At 41.7% G+C, this 15,884-nt stretch overlaps 2 protein-coding genes across 4 annotated transcripts in view; one reads left to right on the forward strand and one right to left on the reverse strand.

The window, feature by feature from the left end:
• The window catches only part of ME1 (malic enzyme 1), a 140,700-nt gene extending 132,543 nt beyond the window's left edge, over positions 1-8,157 (forward strand). For both annotated transcript variants that reach the window (XM_048495245.1, XM_048495255.1), the window contains 2 exons: positions 4,957-5,055; positions 7,524-8,157. In XM_048495245.1, coding sequence (XP_048351202.1) covers positions 4,957-5,055; positions 7,524-7,691 — 267 coding nt within the window. In that variant the 3' untranslated portion in view covers positions 7,692-8,157. The remainder of the gene's footprint in view (positions 1-4,956; positions 5,056-7,523) is intronic.
• Positions 8,158-9,996: 1,839 nt separating this feature from the next.
• On the reverse strand, positions 9,997-15,208 carry RWDD2A (RWD domain containing 2A). 2 transcript variants are annotated; one of them, XM_048495268.1, is made up of 3 exons: positions 14,946-14,981; positions 12,287-12,513; positions 9,997-10,691 (listed from the first exon to the last, which is right to left on the reverse strand). In XM_048495268.1, the coding sequence occupies exons 2-3, from the start codon at positions 12,485-12,487 to the stop codon at positions 10,014-10,016; spliced, it is 879 nt and encodes a 292-aa protein (XP_048351225.1). In that variant the 5' UTR covers positions 12,488-12,513; positions 14,946-14,981; the 3' UTR covers positions 9,997-10,013. The 2 variants fall into 2 exon arrangements, with proteins under 2 accessions (XP_048351225.1, XP_048351233.1); XM_048495276.1 differs by lacking the exon at positions 12,287-12,513 and having other exon boundaries at positions 14,946-15,208.
• Positions 15,209-15,884: the final 676 nt, after the last annotated feature.

Genomic DNA, 15,884 nt, shown 5'->3' on the forward strand with positions numbered 1-15,884 from the left:
AGGAGAAGGCAGCAGGACCAAGGGCCTGTCAACCACAGGGAGTGGCAACTCCTGTCTCCGAGGGAGCTGGGACTGGAGGCTACCCAGGAGTAGCCTACAGCAGGAAGTCAGGGACTGGGAAATGGCTTGAGCTCAAGAGGAGGCAAGGCAGGGAGGAGTGATTGTTGGGGAAAGCCAATGGTGGAGGGGGAGGAAGAGTAAGAGCCAGATGAAGGGAAAGAGCAAGACATTGGCAAGGACAAAGAGGGAATTGGGTACAGCTGGGACAAATAGGCATGGTATGGTAGCACATGGATAAGTAGAGGAAGGATCCACCAGCCAGGGAGGAGAAAGGTTGGTGGTAACATTGAAGAACAGTGTTTGTAAATAGCCTAAGTGCCATCAAAAGTCTAATCTTAGTAATTCTGTTTCTTGCTGAATATGAAAGTGTAGGCTTTTAACAAGGGCAGTTTGCTCCTACGATGTGAACATAGCAAACCATATTGACCTTTTTGAAAGGGGTCTATACAGAACTACTGATTTGCTTTTCTTAAGCACACCACAGAAAGAGAATAATATTCTAATGCATCACCTACTACAGAAGGTATATATAAAACAAATTGATATATGCTCAGTAGTAGTATTAGAAGGAGCTTTTTCTTCTGATAGTGTCACACATGGGGAATCTGTAGATCTGTTGTTTTTTTACTTTACTGCAAATCTATCACATATGGTATAAAAAACCATCCACTTCTTTACATTTTCAACATTTTCCTTTGTAATTCTTGTCCATCATCTCCATATTTTTTGGAATGATGTCCCACCAATAAAATATCTTGTAACAATTTTCTCTTAATCTTTGACTGGCTGTAAATTTAAAACCTTTCACCCACTTCCCATTGTTGAAAATATATTTCTTTCTCTAAATTTTGCATGCATTTAACTATGCATGTTTTTACTTGTTCTGTTTTTGTGTCAATTTGAAGTAAAAATTTATAAATGTATCCTAATAAATGTTCTTTTTGCTGCACGATTGCCTTTTTCGAGTCTGGCAGCTCTCTTATTACACTTCTTGCTGTATTAATTTCCTTTCTTAATCTTGAAACTAGTTTAAAATATAATAGCCATTGTATTTTTTTGATATAACCTTCTATTTTTTTGTCCAGACTTAATTTCTCCTTCAGTATTTGTCATATCTCCATATGTTATAAAATCATTGTTTTCCCTCAAATTCTTATCATAATAAGCCTCTATAGGAAACATTACTGGTGGGCTGATTCTTTTTTGTGTAGTTTCCAAATTACTTAATCATCTCTGATTATATAATTGTTCTGTATAAATTGTGACCTTATAACAAGATTAAGATTTCGTGGATTTAATTTTGTTCTATATAATTTTAAATTTTCGTAACTGAGAAGACTAACAGTCCAATCCAGACACATGGGTGGGGATGGTGCCTTTCTGCCTGGTCCAAAGGACTTTCTCATGGTGCGAGAAGCCCAAAAAGTAGAAAAAATAACCCCTTACTTTCACAACCCCCATAGGGGGAAGTGGAGATACGCTGCAAAAATTGTGGCATATGTCTGAATCCTGCTTCGCCGGCATAAGGGAGCTAAATTTATCAGTGGAAGCTGACTAAGATTGACTCCACTCCCAGAAATGCCCTTGAATGCCCCTGCCACACCATTGCAACTGGGGTTGTCAGAGAAACTCTGACAGAGTGCTGGGTGCCGTGGCCCCACACTGGCCAGGCACTGGCAGATTTGCCCCTATGCTGGGGTAAGTGCCCCAGGGAGGGCATTTCTGCTGGCGGAAGCTTGCGTTGCATCCAGAGAGGGATTCAGCCCTTCATCTCAATTGGGCTGCCCGAGACATGAATGATATTTACATCAGAAAACTAAGAGAGTTCACAGTTCATTAATTGGTGGTTTATCTGTATTGACTGAAATGTCTGAACTATCTGATGTATGAAGTAGTTAATGGACTGTAATGTCTGAGTCAATTGATTAATTGAAATCACTGTAGTATATTTGGAATAGGTGGAGAAAATGATAGCATAAGATTTTTCTGGATAGCGTTGAGTACCTAGTTAATGTGATAGTAAAGGGAAAGATGGAATAAAATAATTGAGAAAAGAAGAAGAAAAATTAAAAAGATAATGGCAACTGGCCCACAACAACACTAAGCAGATAAGGGAAGATGAGGAACAATATGCTCATCAGGAGATGGATAAATTTTCAGAAATGTTGATACAGCAAATATAGACAAATCAAATTAAGCAATCAGAAGAGAAAACTCAAGAAATAATCAGACAAGATGAAGAGAATGCACACACAAAAATTAGTCAAGCAGAATACACGAGAGAAGATTTTAAAAGGAAGTGCAAAGTGTGAGGCAGGAGATTTCAACAGGATTATCTGATATTAAAAGTGTGTAAGAACATATACAAGAAATCATGAAAATTGAAGAAAGGCAGAGAAGCACATTTGTGGATGCAAAATGTGGAATAAAGAACTGAAATCTTAGAAGTGAAATACAGAACTGACAATCTACAATTTAGAGGAATTTCAGAAGATTTTAGGACAACTGCCTTGATAAAGCAACTCTAATTGAGACTAGGCAATAAAGGAGCCAATTAGATATGCTTGAACTTGAAGAAATACAGATGGAACTAAAATTTCTGTAGTGGAAGCATTTTGAACATGGAAATAAACCTGGAAGATACCTGGCATATCATTTAAGGAAAGAAATGAAAGAAGAATCATTGCAGAAGAAGAGAGATTGAACTAAGCATGTAGAAAAGGAAATACAGGAACAGTTTCCTCTCTCTTTTTTTTGGAATTATATAGAAAAAGTCTTACAACAGAAGTTGGAATGGATAAGTATATAATTGGAAAGAATACTGAGAAGTTCACATTGGAACCTAAAGATATATTGACTTAAACCACTAAAGATTCCAGAAATATTGCAAGCTGTAAAGAAACTGGAAAAAGACAACGCACCAGGCCCAGTGGACTTATGACAGTGTATTACAAGTGCTTGGAAGAGAACTTAATATTACCAGTACAACACAATTTTATATGGAGTTTATATGACGATGTCTTTTCTATAGTTGCCATCTGTATGCTACTATTTTTTTAGTAATTTGTATAGATTATTATTTTAAATTTATTTTATTTATTGAAGTTTTTTAAAGTGTTTTAAACAATACTGTACATTGCCCAGAGCCCTTCGGGTAATATTACCAGTACAAAAAGTCATGAATGAAATAAGTAAATAGAAAGTATTGCCCTTGTGGCAAGAAGCCCATATAACATTGATTCACAAAGAAGCTAATGTTCCAACACAGCCAAAATTTGAAATCATTAAGCACACTGAACTGCATCTAGAGAAGTTCTGTTTCTTCAAAAAAACAATTACCTCTGTCCTTTATCAGTTGAAATTCTACCACCAGTTTTATTAAACGGGTGTTTGCAATTTGCCTTCCTGAGGGGAGCATCCCAGCCTTCCAATGTGCCTAGACTTTCTTGCTGTCCTTAGCCATCCAAAACGGGCGCTAAACCAAAACTGGCACTAAACCATCGGTTAATTTTATCCTCCTTGCTAAATTTTTGCCCTGTAATTTAAGTTGGCTATGACATTCTTCATTCACTGTCCTAAGCTGCTGTCTATTTTAAAACAGATGCTTTAAAAAAATATTCTAGAACTGGTTGGTTTTGTTTTGGTGAAGTGGTTTATATATAGCTCATAAATGTTCGAAAAACTTCTTAAATGAAAAGTGGACCATCTGTTGGACGGTGAACCTTTCCGGATGCCACGCTTGAGAAGTCAGCAAAAACTGGTTTCGTCTGTGAGTGATTTTACCAGTATATCAATGAAAGCCAGTGTGGAGTAGTAGTTACAGTATTGGATCAAGGTCTGGAAGACCCGTGTTTAAATCTTCACTCTGTTGTGGACGCTTGCTAGGTGACCTTGCCAGTCATATACACTCAGCCTAAACTACCTCACAGATCAGTTACAGGATAAAACTAGTATTCTGGACAACATAATGTACTTGGTATGCCTGTCTATAGAATCAGAAACTCATAACTGGGGACATGATTATAAATGTGAGACACTGAATCTATCCAATTTGTCCTTCTGGCTGAAGCCCACTGTGCCTCCTGGAACATGGATTTTGAATAATTTGGTGGACCATCTGAAAGAGCGAGGAACAGAAAATGGGCCAGCACAAACTGTTTAGACCCTTGGGCGGGCATTCGTGTGGTTTATTTGTGAGGAGGAGGAAGAGGAGACTTAACATCCAACCTGCGGAAAACTATGTGTGCAACCCAGAGAGGCAGTTGTCCCTATCTAGAAAAATGAGATTTCCCCCCTCCCAAATCTTATTCAGCTGGATTTAGGGAAGTAAAGAAGTAACAACAGGAGCTGGGAGAACCTGTGGGCATAGGGGAGTGGACAGATTGCAACAACAGAGAATGGGATGCGTTTATCACTAAAGGCATTTCTAGTTGTCACCTCTGCAGTTAAATATACAGTTTAGTCATTGTAAGAACAACCAATCAGATGTCCCTAGTTCCATGCCTTCCTATAGTAGTATTCAAAAAGTTGCTTCAAGGTGGGTCAAAAGTCCGTCAGGAACAGTGTGAGGCATGACTTGACATCTGCATTGGAAAGGGCGAATCAGTGAACATTGATCCCACTCCACTTGTACAAGAAGTGGTGGTGGTCTGTTTGCAGAAGAGGTCTTGAGATCCAACCCATAGTGTCTGCTTGGTTTACCCTATGTTCCATTCTGTCATTGGAGGACAACTTGACAAATGTAGAGGTTGATTTAGGAGTTCTGAGAGCAAATGGCCAGCTTGTCATAGAGCAATGGTCACACAAATCCACTATTAATCTTCAGAAGCCATTTTATAAACATAGTATTCTATAACATGAAGGACTCAAACTAAATGTTGTGCATTTTCTTCCTAGGTTATAGCTCAGCAGGTTTCAAAGCAACATTTAGAAGAAGGGCGTTTGTACCCACCTTTAACTACGATTCATGATGTATCTCTGAAAATTGCTGTAAAAGTAAGTTCATTGTGCAATTCCTGATTAAGACAAGGCTTAGTCTGTTTTACTGGTACATATTAGCAACTTTCTGGAGATTGCTTTGATCTCTAATCTTGTGTACTTCTAAATATACAAACATGCTCCAACTATAGCAACATAATATGCTGTGTGGTGACAAGACCACTGTCAGTTTGCCGGTTGTGTTTTGCCACCTGCTGGCTGCTTTCATAAAATTTGTTTGATTTTGTCTCCATTCTTAACAGTATTTCGAACTGGCAAAAGAGTTTTCCCTTTTGAAAAAGGTCTTTCCCCAAGACAAACCTAATTAGAATTTCAGGCAAAGATGGAGCCTATGAGAGCCAGCATGGTGTAGTGGTTAAGAGCAGGTGGAGTCTTATCTGGTGAACCACATTTGTTTACTCACTCCTACCTTCCTGCTGGGTGACCTTGCGCCAGTCACAGTTCTTTGGAACTCTCTCAACCCCACCTACCTCACAAGGTGTCTGTTGTGGAGAGAAGGGGGGAAAGGAGTTTGTAAGCCACCTTGAGTCTCCTAACAGGAAAGAAAGGGAATAAATCCAATTTTTTTCTGCTGCTTCTTCTTCCTCTTCCTCCTCCTCCTCCTCCTTTTTTTTATAGTTCTGAAAATGTTCTCCAAAAGAGCAAGTGGGTTAGTCTTATTCACTCTTTGTATCCCTGGCCTGCTCAAAGATAAAAGTGTGAACTGACAGGCTCTTAGAAGATGAAAAGAAAATGGTTCCCAGAAATCAAACTTGTAGGAAAAACAAAAAAAGATCTTCACACATTCAAAGTACATGGAAGGAGCATAGCGGGGAGTTCTGATAACAAGTTCTGCCCCACCAGGTATGGAAGGGTTAGACTTTACAGAGGGTTTAGACTTTACAGAGTTTAGACTTTACAGAGTCTAAACACACAGGGCTCTCTCTGTATAAATAAGAGCCCAGGGTTTCCAATACTGTGGGTTACTGTCCAATACTGTGGGTTCCAATACAGACGGTTTAGACTTTACAGGGTTTAGACTTTACAGAGTCTAAACACACAGGGCTCTCTCTGTATAAATAAGAGCCCAGGGTTTCCAATACTGTGGGTGAAAAAGTAAGCAGTTTTTCCTGCTGTCCTTCCTTCCCACCCGGTCGTGCATTGCTCCATCACCAGCAGTGGCCCCCTTGATGACTCAGTTGGCAGTGGGGTGATGACTAAGCTCTGGGAGTGAACTAGCTAGGTCCAAGCTGGGCTAGATGCATGGCACGCAAAAGAGAATTGTGCATGGGTGTAGTGGGGAGAAAAGAGGGAGGTGGGCGGGTAAGCAGGCTGATGTTCCCTGGCCTCTGAGAGCACGTAGCCAGCCTGGGGCTGCTTCTCCACCACCGCCTCCCCCATGAGCAAATCTGTCATTGGCGGAGCATGGGGATTGCAGTCTCACTGATACAAGGGTCATGAAGGGCTTTGAGGCCATTTTTGCACGTGCGGCCTCTACGCTTTGAGCATACATTCTCTTTGGGTTTGATTCTTAGTTATGTACACATTTCCCCCTCTTTGGCATTTGCCCCACTTTTTCTCTCCTTTCGTAGGGAAAACTAAGATGACAGAATGTTTAGCTTTCCTTGGGATTCTTGCCCCTCCCTGCCTTTTCCCACCTGCACCACAGTAATTCCTCCTCACTCTTCAGGCCACTCTTTCAGAATGATCAGAAGAGCTTTTTAATTTTAAATTTGCGGGTCTACCACTAGAGCAGTGAACCCAGTGAAATTGCCAAGACGTGTCTAGTGAAGTGATGCTAGGCCAAAGATGGCAACAACAACAAAAAGGCAAAAGGCCACCTCGTCAAATGGAGGTTCCATGCAAACAAGGATGGGCGGGCAAAATGGCGGATGGGCTTGGCTAGGGACATGTTGCAGGAGGGTAACCTGTGTAAACAGAAATCACAGGAAACCCCTAATGTGAAGCAAAGTTGGAGTATCAACTGTGGGACAAGTAGTGCATGCATAAATAGCCTGTATGTGGTAACTAATACCTTAAATTGAGCCTGGTAGTTAGTGGCAGTTAATTTTAACATGTACATGAAGATTTCTTTCAGAAAATTCACTACTTTAAAAAAATATTTTTGTGCCCAGATCATAGATTCAATGTGTCTCTGGTGGCTGATGGCTCCAGACAGTAGCTGTGTCAGTATGCAGTAGAACAGCTAAATCTGAATCCAGTAGCCCCTTAGAGACCTACAGGATTTTTGGGGTATGAGCTTTAGAGAGTCAAAGTTCCCTTTGTGAAATACAGTGCCCTATATCTGATGAAGGGAGTTTTGACTCTTGAAAGGTCACACGCTGAAAATTTTGTTGGTCTAAGGTGCTACTGGATTCTGATCTGGTAGCTGATATTAAATTTTGGACTTTCATCATTATATGCCACACCATCCTTCAGACTGATGCAGAATTCTAACAATGAGGGGCTTGTCTGTGTTCTCTTAGATTGTAGAGGACGCCTACAGAAACAACACAGCCACTTTTTACCCTGAGCCAGAAGACAAGGAAGCATTCATCCGCTCCCAGGTTTACTCCACTGATTATGAAAGCTTTCTGACAGACTCCTACTCCTGGCCCAAAGAAGCAATGAAAATACAGAGTATAACCTTTTAACAGAAAACTGCACTGCAATGATCTTGGAAACACTCACATATCTGCTAATTGTATTTCTTTCTTAAAATTGACCAGTTCTGTCAAAACCCAGGATGTATTGTTTTTTATCTTTTTTAAAGAAGCAAGATAAGTAATCTCATGCTTATTTCTCTATAAGCTAATTCAGCAGGCTACAATAACATCAAATTAATATAAGGCATGTTTGGGGCTATTTCTTTTTAAAGGTTAAGAATACTGCATGGGTGGTACTATACTTTTCATAAACTTGGATATCTCTGTGACATTTTGGGTATTCATTACATGTTTGCCATTTTCAAGCGAAGCAATATTACATCCAAGTGATAAAGCAATACATCATCATCATTTAAAATGTGATTTGGCTATTTCTTTTGACTATTTTCATAAAGGAGGATATGGAGAAATAGGAGGGTTAAAAAGCTGAATAAATATCTCAGATTAGAAGTCCTCTGATGTCAGGAAGAATGCTTTCAGTTTGGGTTCTTTGCAGAATGTAACCAAGAAAATTGCTTCATTTAGGAGTGTGTGTGTTCTTTCCAAGATAATATTGGAAAAAGAAAGGTAAGGAAGGGCTGTAGATGCATCCTGATAACCAATTCTATTTTAGTTTAAAACCCCCGAGGTTTGTCACAAATCAGTGTTTTTTGAGTAAAACAGGAAATGTTGTTCTATTAGAAAATATATATTTTACTAGAATAAGAATTTGGCGGAATTAGGTCATTAATTACATCCAAGAAGTCTGGGGAGTGCCTTGCATAACCTTAGCTAGTGCCCTAAAAATCCACAGCAGGCAAGCAGGTGGAAAACTGTTCCTTTCAGCTAGAAAATTTGATCATCACTGACCAAAATGGTATATTTTTCTAGGATCATTAAATCCTGTTATGTTTGCATGCATCTAAGGGCCAGCATGTTTTGCAGATGTGATCTAGTTGATGTGACCAACAGAGTTTATATAACTAGTCTTGATCTTTACACAACATATAGTTTTGCACAAGACATAAAGGCTGCTTGGTATGCACGCCCACCAGCACGTCCATGTTATCCACACATACACCTTTGTGGAATTGTACAGGGAAAAGAAAGGATGATGCTACTGTAGTTGGTTCTAGCTTGCTCTGGTCATTATGATGTAGTTTTGCACTTTCAGGCTGCCATCTTGTCACACACTCGCTTGGAAACAATGCCTACTGAACTTAATGGAATTTACTTCTGAGTAAACCTATTTAGGATTACACTTTCAGGAGCTGAAAATGGCACAGAATTCATGAGATGTGGCATATGGGATGCTCCTTATCCATTTCTAAGCAAAATCCAAAGTTTTGATCACTGGAGTCTTAAGTAGCTTGAGCCTAATTAAAGAGTGCCTTCACCCTTACGTCTTCACCCACACTGTGATAAACTCTGAGCACCCCACTGAGTGTCATCTGTGTGCCAAACACATACTATAAGGCCATGAAGAGAGACATCTTTGGTGGAAAATGGATGCATGAATGAATCACGCACCCAATCTCAGTGCTTCCAGTCTATCATCCTAAATAGGCCTTGGGTCATCTCCTACAGACTTTGTTTAATTTGGGGCAAAGAGAAGAAGAAGAGTTTGGATTTGTATCCTCCCCCCTTTCTCTCCTGTAAGGAGAATCGAAAGGGGCTTACAATCTCCTTTCCCTTCCCTTCCCACCCCCCCACCCCCAACAAACACCCTGTGAGGTGGGTGGGGCTGAGAGAGCTCTGAAGAACTGTGACTAGCCCAAGGTCACCCAGCTGGCAAGTTATCTGGTTCAATCGATAAGCCTCCACAGCTCAAGTGACACAGCAGGGAATCAAACCCAGTACTCCAGATTAGAGGGCACCTGCTCTTAACCACAACATCACACTGGCTCTCTAATATCACTGGTGTGGAGCCAGCCATCCTCCAAGGAGTCTTCCACCAACTTTGGTGGCTCCAATGGTTAAGTTGGGAGGATACAGGGAGGATCCACTATATTTTATACTCTGAAAATCTTAGGGCAGTTTGCATTCTTTCAGTTTTTACTTTACAGTATTTTATTTGCTGATGTGATTTGAGGTGCACTCTTTATCTGGATTAGTCATACTGGATTAGACAGACCAGTGGTCTAGCTCGTTACAAGTCAGTTCCTTATGCTTTTGTTTGCCACGAAATCCAATTTGAAAAGTTTTGCTTCAAACTCAGTTATTTTGTATGTATGCATGCTCCAGGTTTTTGTCACACATCCAACATTCACTACTGTGATAAATTCCTGGATGTGCTTAATTAAATACACAAACATAAATGCACAAACTTTATTAGTTATCGTAAGATTTCCCTTCAATTCCGAATAAGATCTGAAATACATGCTCGCTGTGATGCTCCTTCAGGAATTCCCGGAACTGACCGAGATCCATGTGATAGTCATTTCTCAGCCCATAATCACCATGCGCTTGAAACTGTAAATCTTCAAAGCTATGAAAGCGACGCAGGTGATCTTCATTTCCGTGAGCCTCTGCACTTTCAACATGCTTGCAGGAAATATGTTTCCAGTTGGGGTATCTAATAAGATGCCAGAATTCTTCACAGTTTCCTTTTATGCCTTCCACACAAATGATCCCAGGTTTTCCAGTTAAACAGAAACCGGTCAGATTCAATTTCTTTGCACAGTCAAAGATCTTTTTCCTTAATTCTTGTCTGTATATGTGATGGCTGTAAATCCACATTCGATTAAAGAACGTTTTTACTACTTTTTCTTCTGATTCTCCTGCAGAGGGCAATTTGTTGTTTTCTAAGTAGGGTGAACTGTTTCCTTGCAGCCACTGCACAGCTGTCCATATGCAGAGTTCACCTAACTCCAAAGAAGCAATGTAAGAAGCTAGATCCTTATTGAGCTGCAATTGTTGCTGCCTATCTAGAGCATCTGATCTTGCAAAAAGCTGTGGTGCTGCATGAGGATAGTCATAAGGCAAGATCACCTGCAAATTTACTCTCTCCTGAAACAGAAGATAAAAACTTCACAAAATTTCCAGCAGCTGTGCAGTATTTATTAGTAATAGTTTTCAGAAACATTCATAAAATTGAACACCAAAGGAATGATTGATACCCAATCCTAAATACACTGCTTGAAAGCCCTGCATTTATATCAATGAGCGTTAGGACCAGTTCACCCAGTTGTCAACAGCTGTCAAAAAGGCTGATTCCCCACGGTCAATTAATTGCAGGATAGTCATGTGAAATATCAAGGATTCAGGAAGAACTCCCCATTGCCTGATTGATGAACAAGGGTTCATCCTGGTTCTGGCGCTCATTCTCCCCCTTATCCCGGATCTTTGCCAAACCTGCTTGAAAGTACTGCTTTTTCAAAAAACACATCTTCGATGCAGTTTGGAGGGGAGGATTGGGGGGTCTAATCTTTGTTCAAATTTCCCACCATGGAGCGTGATGCAAATGCCTTACAACCAATCAGTGTGCGCGGTGCTGTTCTCGTGAAAGCACGAGAACCAACCAGAAACTTGGGCAGGGAGACATGCTGACATTCTGACGTCAGCATGTTTTTGTGGAAGAACAAAAAAATGTCCTGCCCCAACCTGGCACGACAGCCAATCAGAAGAGACTCGCCAAGCCGATCGTGTGGTAGTGGGGATTGTTACATTTCTTGAATCCGAGATAGGCCTAGATGTCTTCACTGGAAACATGCTGTGGTGGGGAGGTCGAAACCTCGAAAAGGTGCAGTTTATTTTCAAACTTGGTTTGATCTAGATTGAATTTCCTGGTGGGGATTCGGCCATAGTCACTTTAGACAGGAGCCACATGGTGAATGTACTACACGAACCCAAAAATGCGCCTATATTGGCACCTAATGAGAGCCAAAACATAATTGACAATAGCTGACACTATGAATAAGTGTCATCCCACTAAGCCAAATAAGTTTGAGTTTTGTTTCATCACCCATAAAAACACAAAAAGGGTGGGGCACGGTTGACCAGTGCTAGCTTCTTCTTGGCACGCAGAAGGTTCCAGGTCTTGGCATGCAGAAGGTTCTAGTAACTTTGCTTTTCTCTGTTTCTTGTACTTTCTTACTCCATATTGTTCTGCTCTGAATATGAAAAGTAGGAATCGCCCATTCATTAGCTCTGCACAAGTTTTTATTTTTATAGTTCACCTTTATAAATATATAGCAATGTTAAGTGACCAGCTGTATTTCATGGCCACTTCACACATTGTGAAGCCTGAAATTTGCCATTAATGCTCCCAGAATCTCCTCATCCAGCTCACGCTGTTCCTCCTGGCCTTGTGACCTATCTGCAAGTAACACCCATCCCACAGTTTGAGAACCACAAACCTAAAGTGTCCTTACAAGTACATTTTAAATATCTACATCTGGAAGAATACAGAATGTGGCCTGATTGTGGGTGCAATTTAGGCGGCTGGCTCAAGTTCATCTCTGCCTGCAGATGGCCATTCTGGCACGAATGTTTAGGATGAAGCTACAGAGTTGCTAAAATTCTTCAGGAGTAAATAAGGCAAAGCTATCAAAGTAAAAGAAAACCCCTTGAGCAATACAAACCAGAAAACACGGCCTCCTCACCTTTGATTCATCAATGGCAACAGCAACTGTATACTCGATCTTATGTGGCAGAGCTTCACTAGCATTGCTCAAGTACTGCTGAACTTTAAGAAAAGTGTTATCATCCTGCAAGGTAATTTCTCCTTTATTAGGGAACATGGAAAAAAGCATTTCTAGTTCTGACATCTGAAGCTCGATGTTTTCTTTTTCTGGCCTAGTCATCGTTACCCATATGAAGTCACAATCATCTGGAGACAGGAGAAAATAAAATCAATAACACTGACATTGTGCTTCATTCTGTATGAAAGATACACATGCTCATACACAATATGGATAAAGCTCTTAGTGTAAAGAATGGAATAGTTTTGTCCAAATGAAATGCCCCTTCAGATTTTAGGTTTTTTTAAAAAATGAAGAGAGCCTGTAATCTTCAACTAATTTTTATTCTAAGAAGTTCAAAGAGAAATGAAAATCAATTCCAGGCATAAATGCTAAGAAATATATGAATATGTTGTGGTGAATATGGAAAATCCCACCAAGCCAAATATGAAAGTAACTGAGGGCCTGGTGCCGCTGTTATTCACATGTTCCTTGCTCTGAGCATGAACTTATATACCTGGGGTGACTGTTTACACTGATAATAAAAACGGGACAGATTAATTCCAAAATGGGACCAAGGCAAAACATTATTATTATTTAATTTTGTTTAATATCACACCTGCCCGTTCTTTAGCTGGTTGTTGGCATTTCATTGCAATTTGAGCCTTACTCAGAGGCCTAGGAAGTTGTAATGTATCAGTGTAGTATTTTGTGGATCCCAGCAGGGCTGCCTTCTGAATCTGACAGATGTTGATTTTGTCGATTTGAAGATGTTTCAAGTTCCGCCCTAGTGTTCTCAGAATGGCTTATTATATTATTAAAATTTCTAGATTGCCCCTCCCCTTTTGGACTCGGGGTGGTTACCAACATAGTAATCTGGTAACAAACACATATAACATCAAACCAATACAAAACTAAATATTCCAAAACTTAAGTTATCTTAGTAAATCAATATGGTGACACAATTTCAATTTCTAAAAATTCTCACACAGTGAGCATTGTCCTGGTAGACTGTCTACACAGAGAATGCAACAAACAGGCCATAGGTGCAACCCCAATATTCCACCAGTGATTACCACAAAAGAAGAAAAGCACTGTTGTGATCACATATATTCCAACATGACTTTCAGGGCAGTCCAGAATGCAACAATTTGCGCCTGCATACCACAGGCACATGTGTTATCTTTGTCATGAAGACTTCATATATCTATATTTATATATATAGTTTGCTTAAAAAAATTCACAAATACTAGTGCACCACTTGACTGCAACATTTAGTGCTGGCTTTTCTATGTGTTAATGAAACATCTCAGGTACAGCACTTCTGACAAAAAATGTCATGTACTCTGGCATATGATCCTTTCCAGGAGAGTCAGTACGTCCAACTACTCTGAGAGTAAGTCCTGCAGAAAAACAATCAGGTGGCTGATATCTATGGTAGAATGGCCTGAACCACTGAAAAAGGAGGGAAATCACAGTTTTTAAATGATCTCCTGTATTTAAAATAAAAGCATCCTGCAAGCAGAAAATCAGCACAGAAGAATGTGCTGGAAACTTTTGTGACTGTGCTAGATAATACATCTGTGGAGAGATTTTTACATAGTGCGGCATCTGAAAATTGCATCCCTCTATAATGCTGTAGTCAGTTCTACCACTTCCATCATCTCATTTTATTGCATTTGTTGACTGGGCCTGAGGGCAGAGAAATCAAATGATGTCCAGGCAAAAGAATACAGGAAAATAACTAGAATTGGGTAGGGAGGAACTGATCTTTTTGCACTAGCAATACTCTGCCTCAGGGAAAGATCTAAGTGCAGTCGTGCATGCTCCGGCAGAAGCTAGAGTAGAATATTTCACATTTTAAAATAGAACAGATTCTCTTTCAGTGTTAAAGAATCTTATTTAAGCGCTTCGTCAAAATCATTATTCAACCAGTATCAAACATCAAACTTTGGTTAAAGAGCATTTATATTGTTCCGGATGGCTATTAGAAAGACTTGACTTTCTGTAAAGTTGTGCCCGCCATTTTGTTCCATGATGGGCACAATTTTACAGAAAGGCAAGTCTTGCTAATGGCTGTCTGGAGCAAAGATGTGATGGATTAATATATACAAAGAAGTCCAGGAATATGTGATGGATTAATTTACACATCTCAACTTTTGGGTGAGATAGGCCATCCACATGTTGTATTGTCACCAAGGTTCCAGTGCCTCAGAACCAGCTAAGGCAGGCCGCAACTTATTTACCCTTTTAGACACTGAAGCCAGATGTTTATAAGTGGGAGATGGGAGGGTGAAGGGGCAGTGATTGCAGTCAGAGGTGACTGACTCTTTCATGGGGGACTGAGTGAACAGATTCTTACTGGCCCCAAGAGCTCTATGATTACTCTCTATCCCCCTACAGTAGCTTGGTAGTGATGGAAAGAGCCTCCTGTCACAGCTGATGTGTGGCGCCCCCTGGTGGAGCTTTCAATGCAAAAGGCGTTCGGAGGTTTGCCATAACCATTCCTTGGAGGCAGGTATCCTGTCCAAATGGTTGCCAGGACCGACGTACCTGGCATAAAGCCACAGGCCGCTCTCACCTGTTCGCCAACAGCAGCGTCGGAACCACCAGTCCCCCAGTCCGCTTTGCAGTGGCGAAGCGCCAACGGGGACATCCGGGGCGGCTTGTCCCAGGCGCAGGCTTGCAAGGTCACGTGGGGGGCGGAAAAATTCCCTGCACACTTCCGGGAAGGAGGAGGGGCGTGGCTCGGTTTGACTGCACGATGCCGGAGAGGAGGCCTGCGCCTTTTGGCTTCCAGCCGAGGGAGTGCTCTCCCCGCCTCCCCTCCAGGCAGCCGGCTGGGGGTGGGCGAAAGAGGGAGACAGCCAACGAGCAGCAGCAGTGACCACTTCCTGCTTCTCTCACCAGCCGCAGGCTGTCCCTGCGTCGCTGCCCCGCCCGCAAGCATTTCTTGCCTGGGCTCCACTTTCCCTGTGGGAGCCAGCGAGCTCGCCCTAGCCATGGCGACCCTTCTCCGCCGCTCCCCCTCTGCTCCCACCACCTCCCTTCTCCTCCTGTGTCTGCCGCCTCCGCCCGCCTCCCAGGACTTTTTTTAATGGCTCCAGACTCCTCGAGCGGCTCCCACAGCACCCTGGTTCTTGTTTGCCAGCCCTGCTGCTGCCGCCCCCATCAAGGGCTGAGAGGAAGCGCCCAGCACTACGGGGTGAGGGGGCGATCCAGAGGCAGGAACAATGGGGAGAAAGGGGGGTGGTGCTGGCCGGGGTCTCCTGGGGGAGTCTCCCACAAAGTGGGCTGTCTTGGGGGGAGGCTGACCACAGTGGGGAAGGAGCCCTTTCAGTTTTGCGCCAGAGATGCATCTGGATCTGGTTGGGGGCGAGATTCAGCCGGAGGAGGGTGTGTGAGTGCATGTGTGTGAGAATGCGGGGGGGGGGGCCCTCCAGGCTTCCCTACATTTGCTAACAGAGCTGAAGCGCCTTGTTGTGAGTTAGCTGATGGTATCTTGGAGTTTGTTGTGTAG

Source organism: Sphaerodactylus townsendi, linkage group LG01 (genome assembly GCF_021028975.2).
Source record: "Sphaerodactylus townsendi isolate TG3544 linkage group LG01, MPM_Stown_v2.3, whole genome shotgun sequence".
NCBI lineage: Eukaryota > Metazoa > Chordata > Lepidosauria > Squamata > Sphaerodactylidae > Sphaerodactylus > Sphaerodactylus townsendi.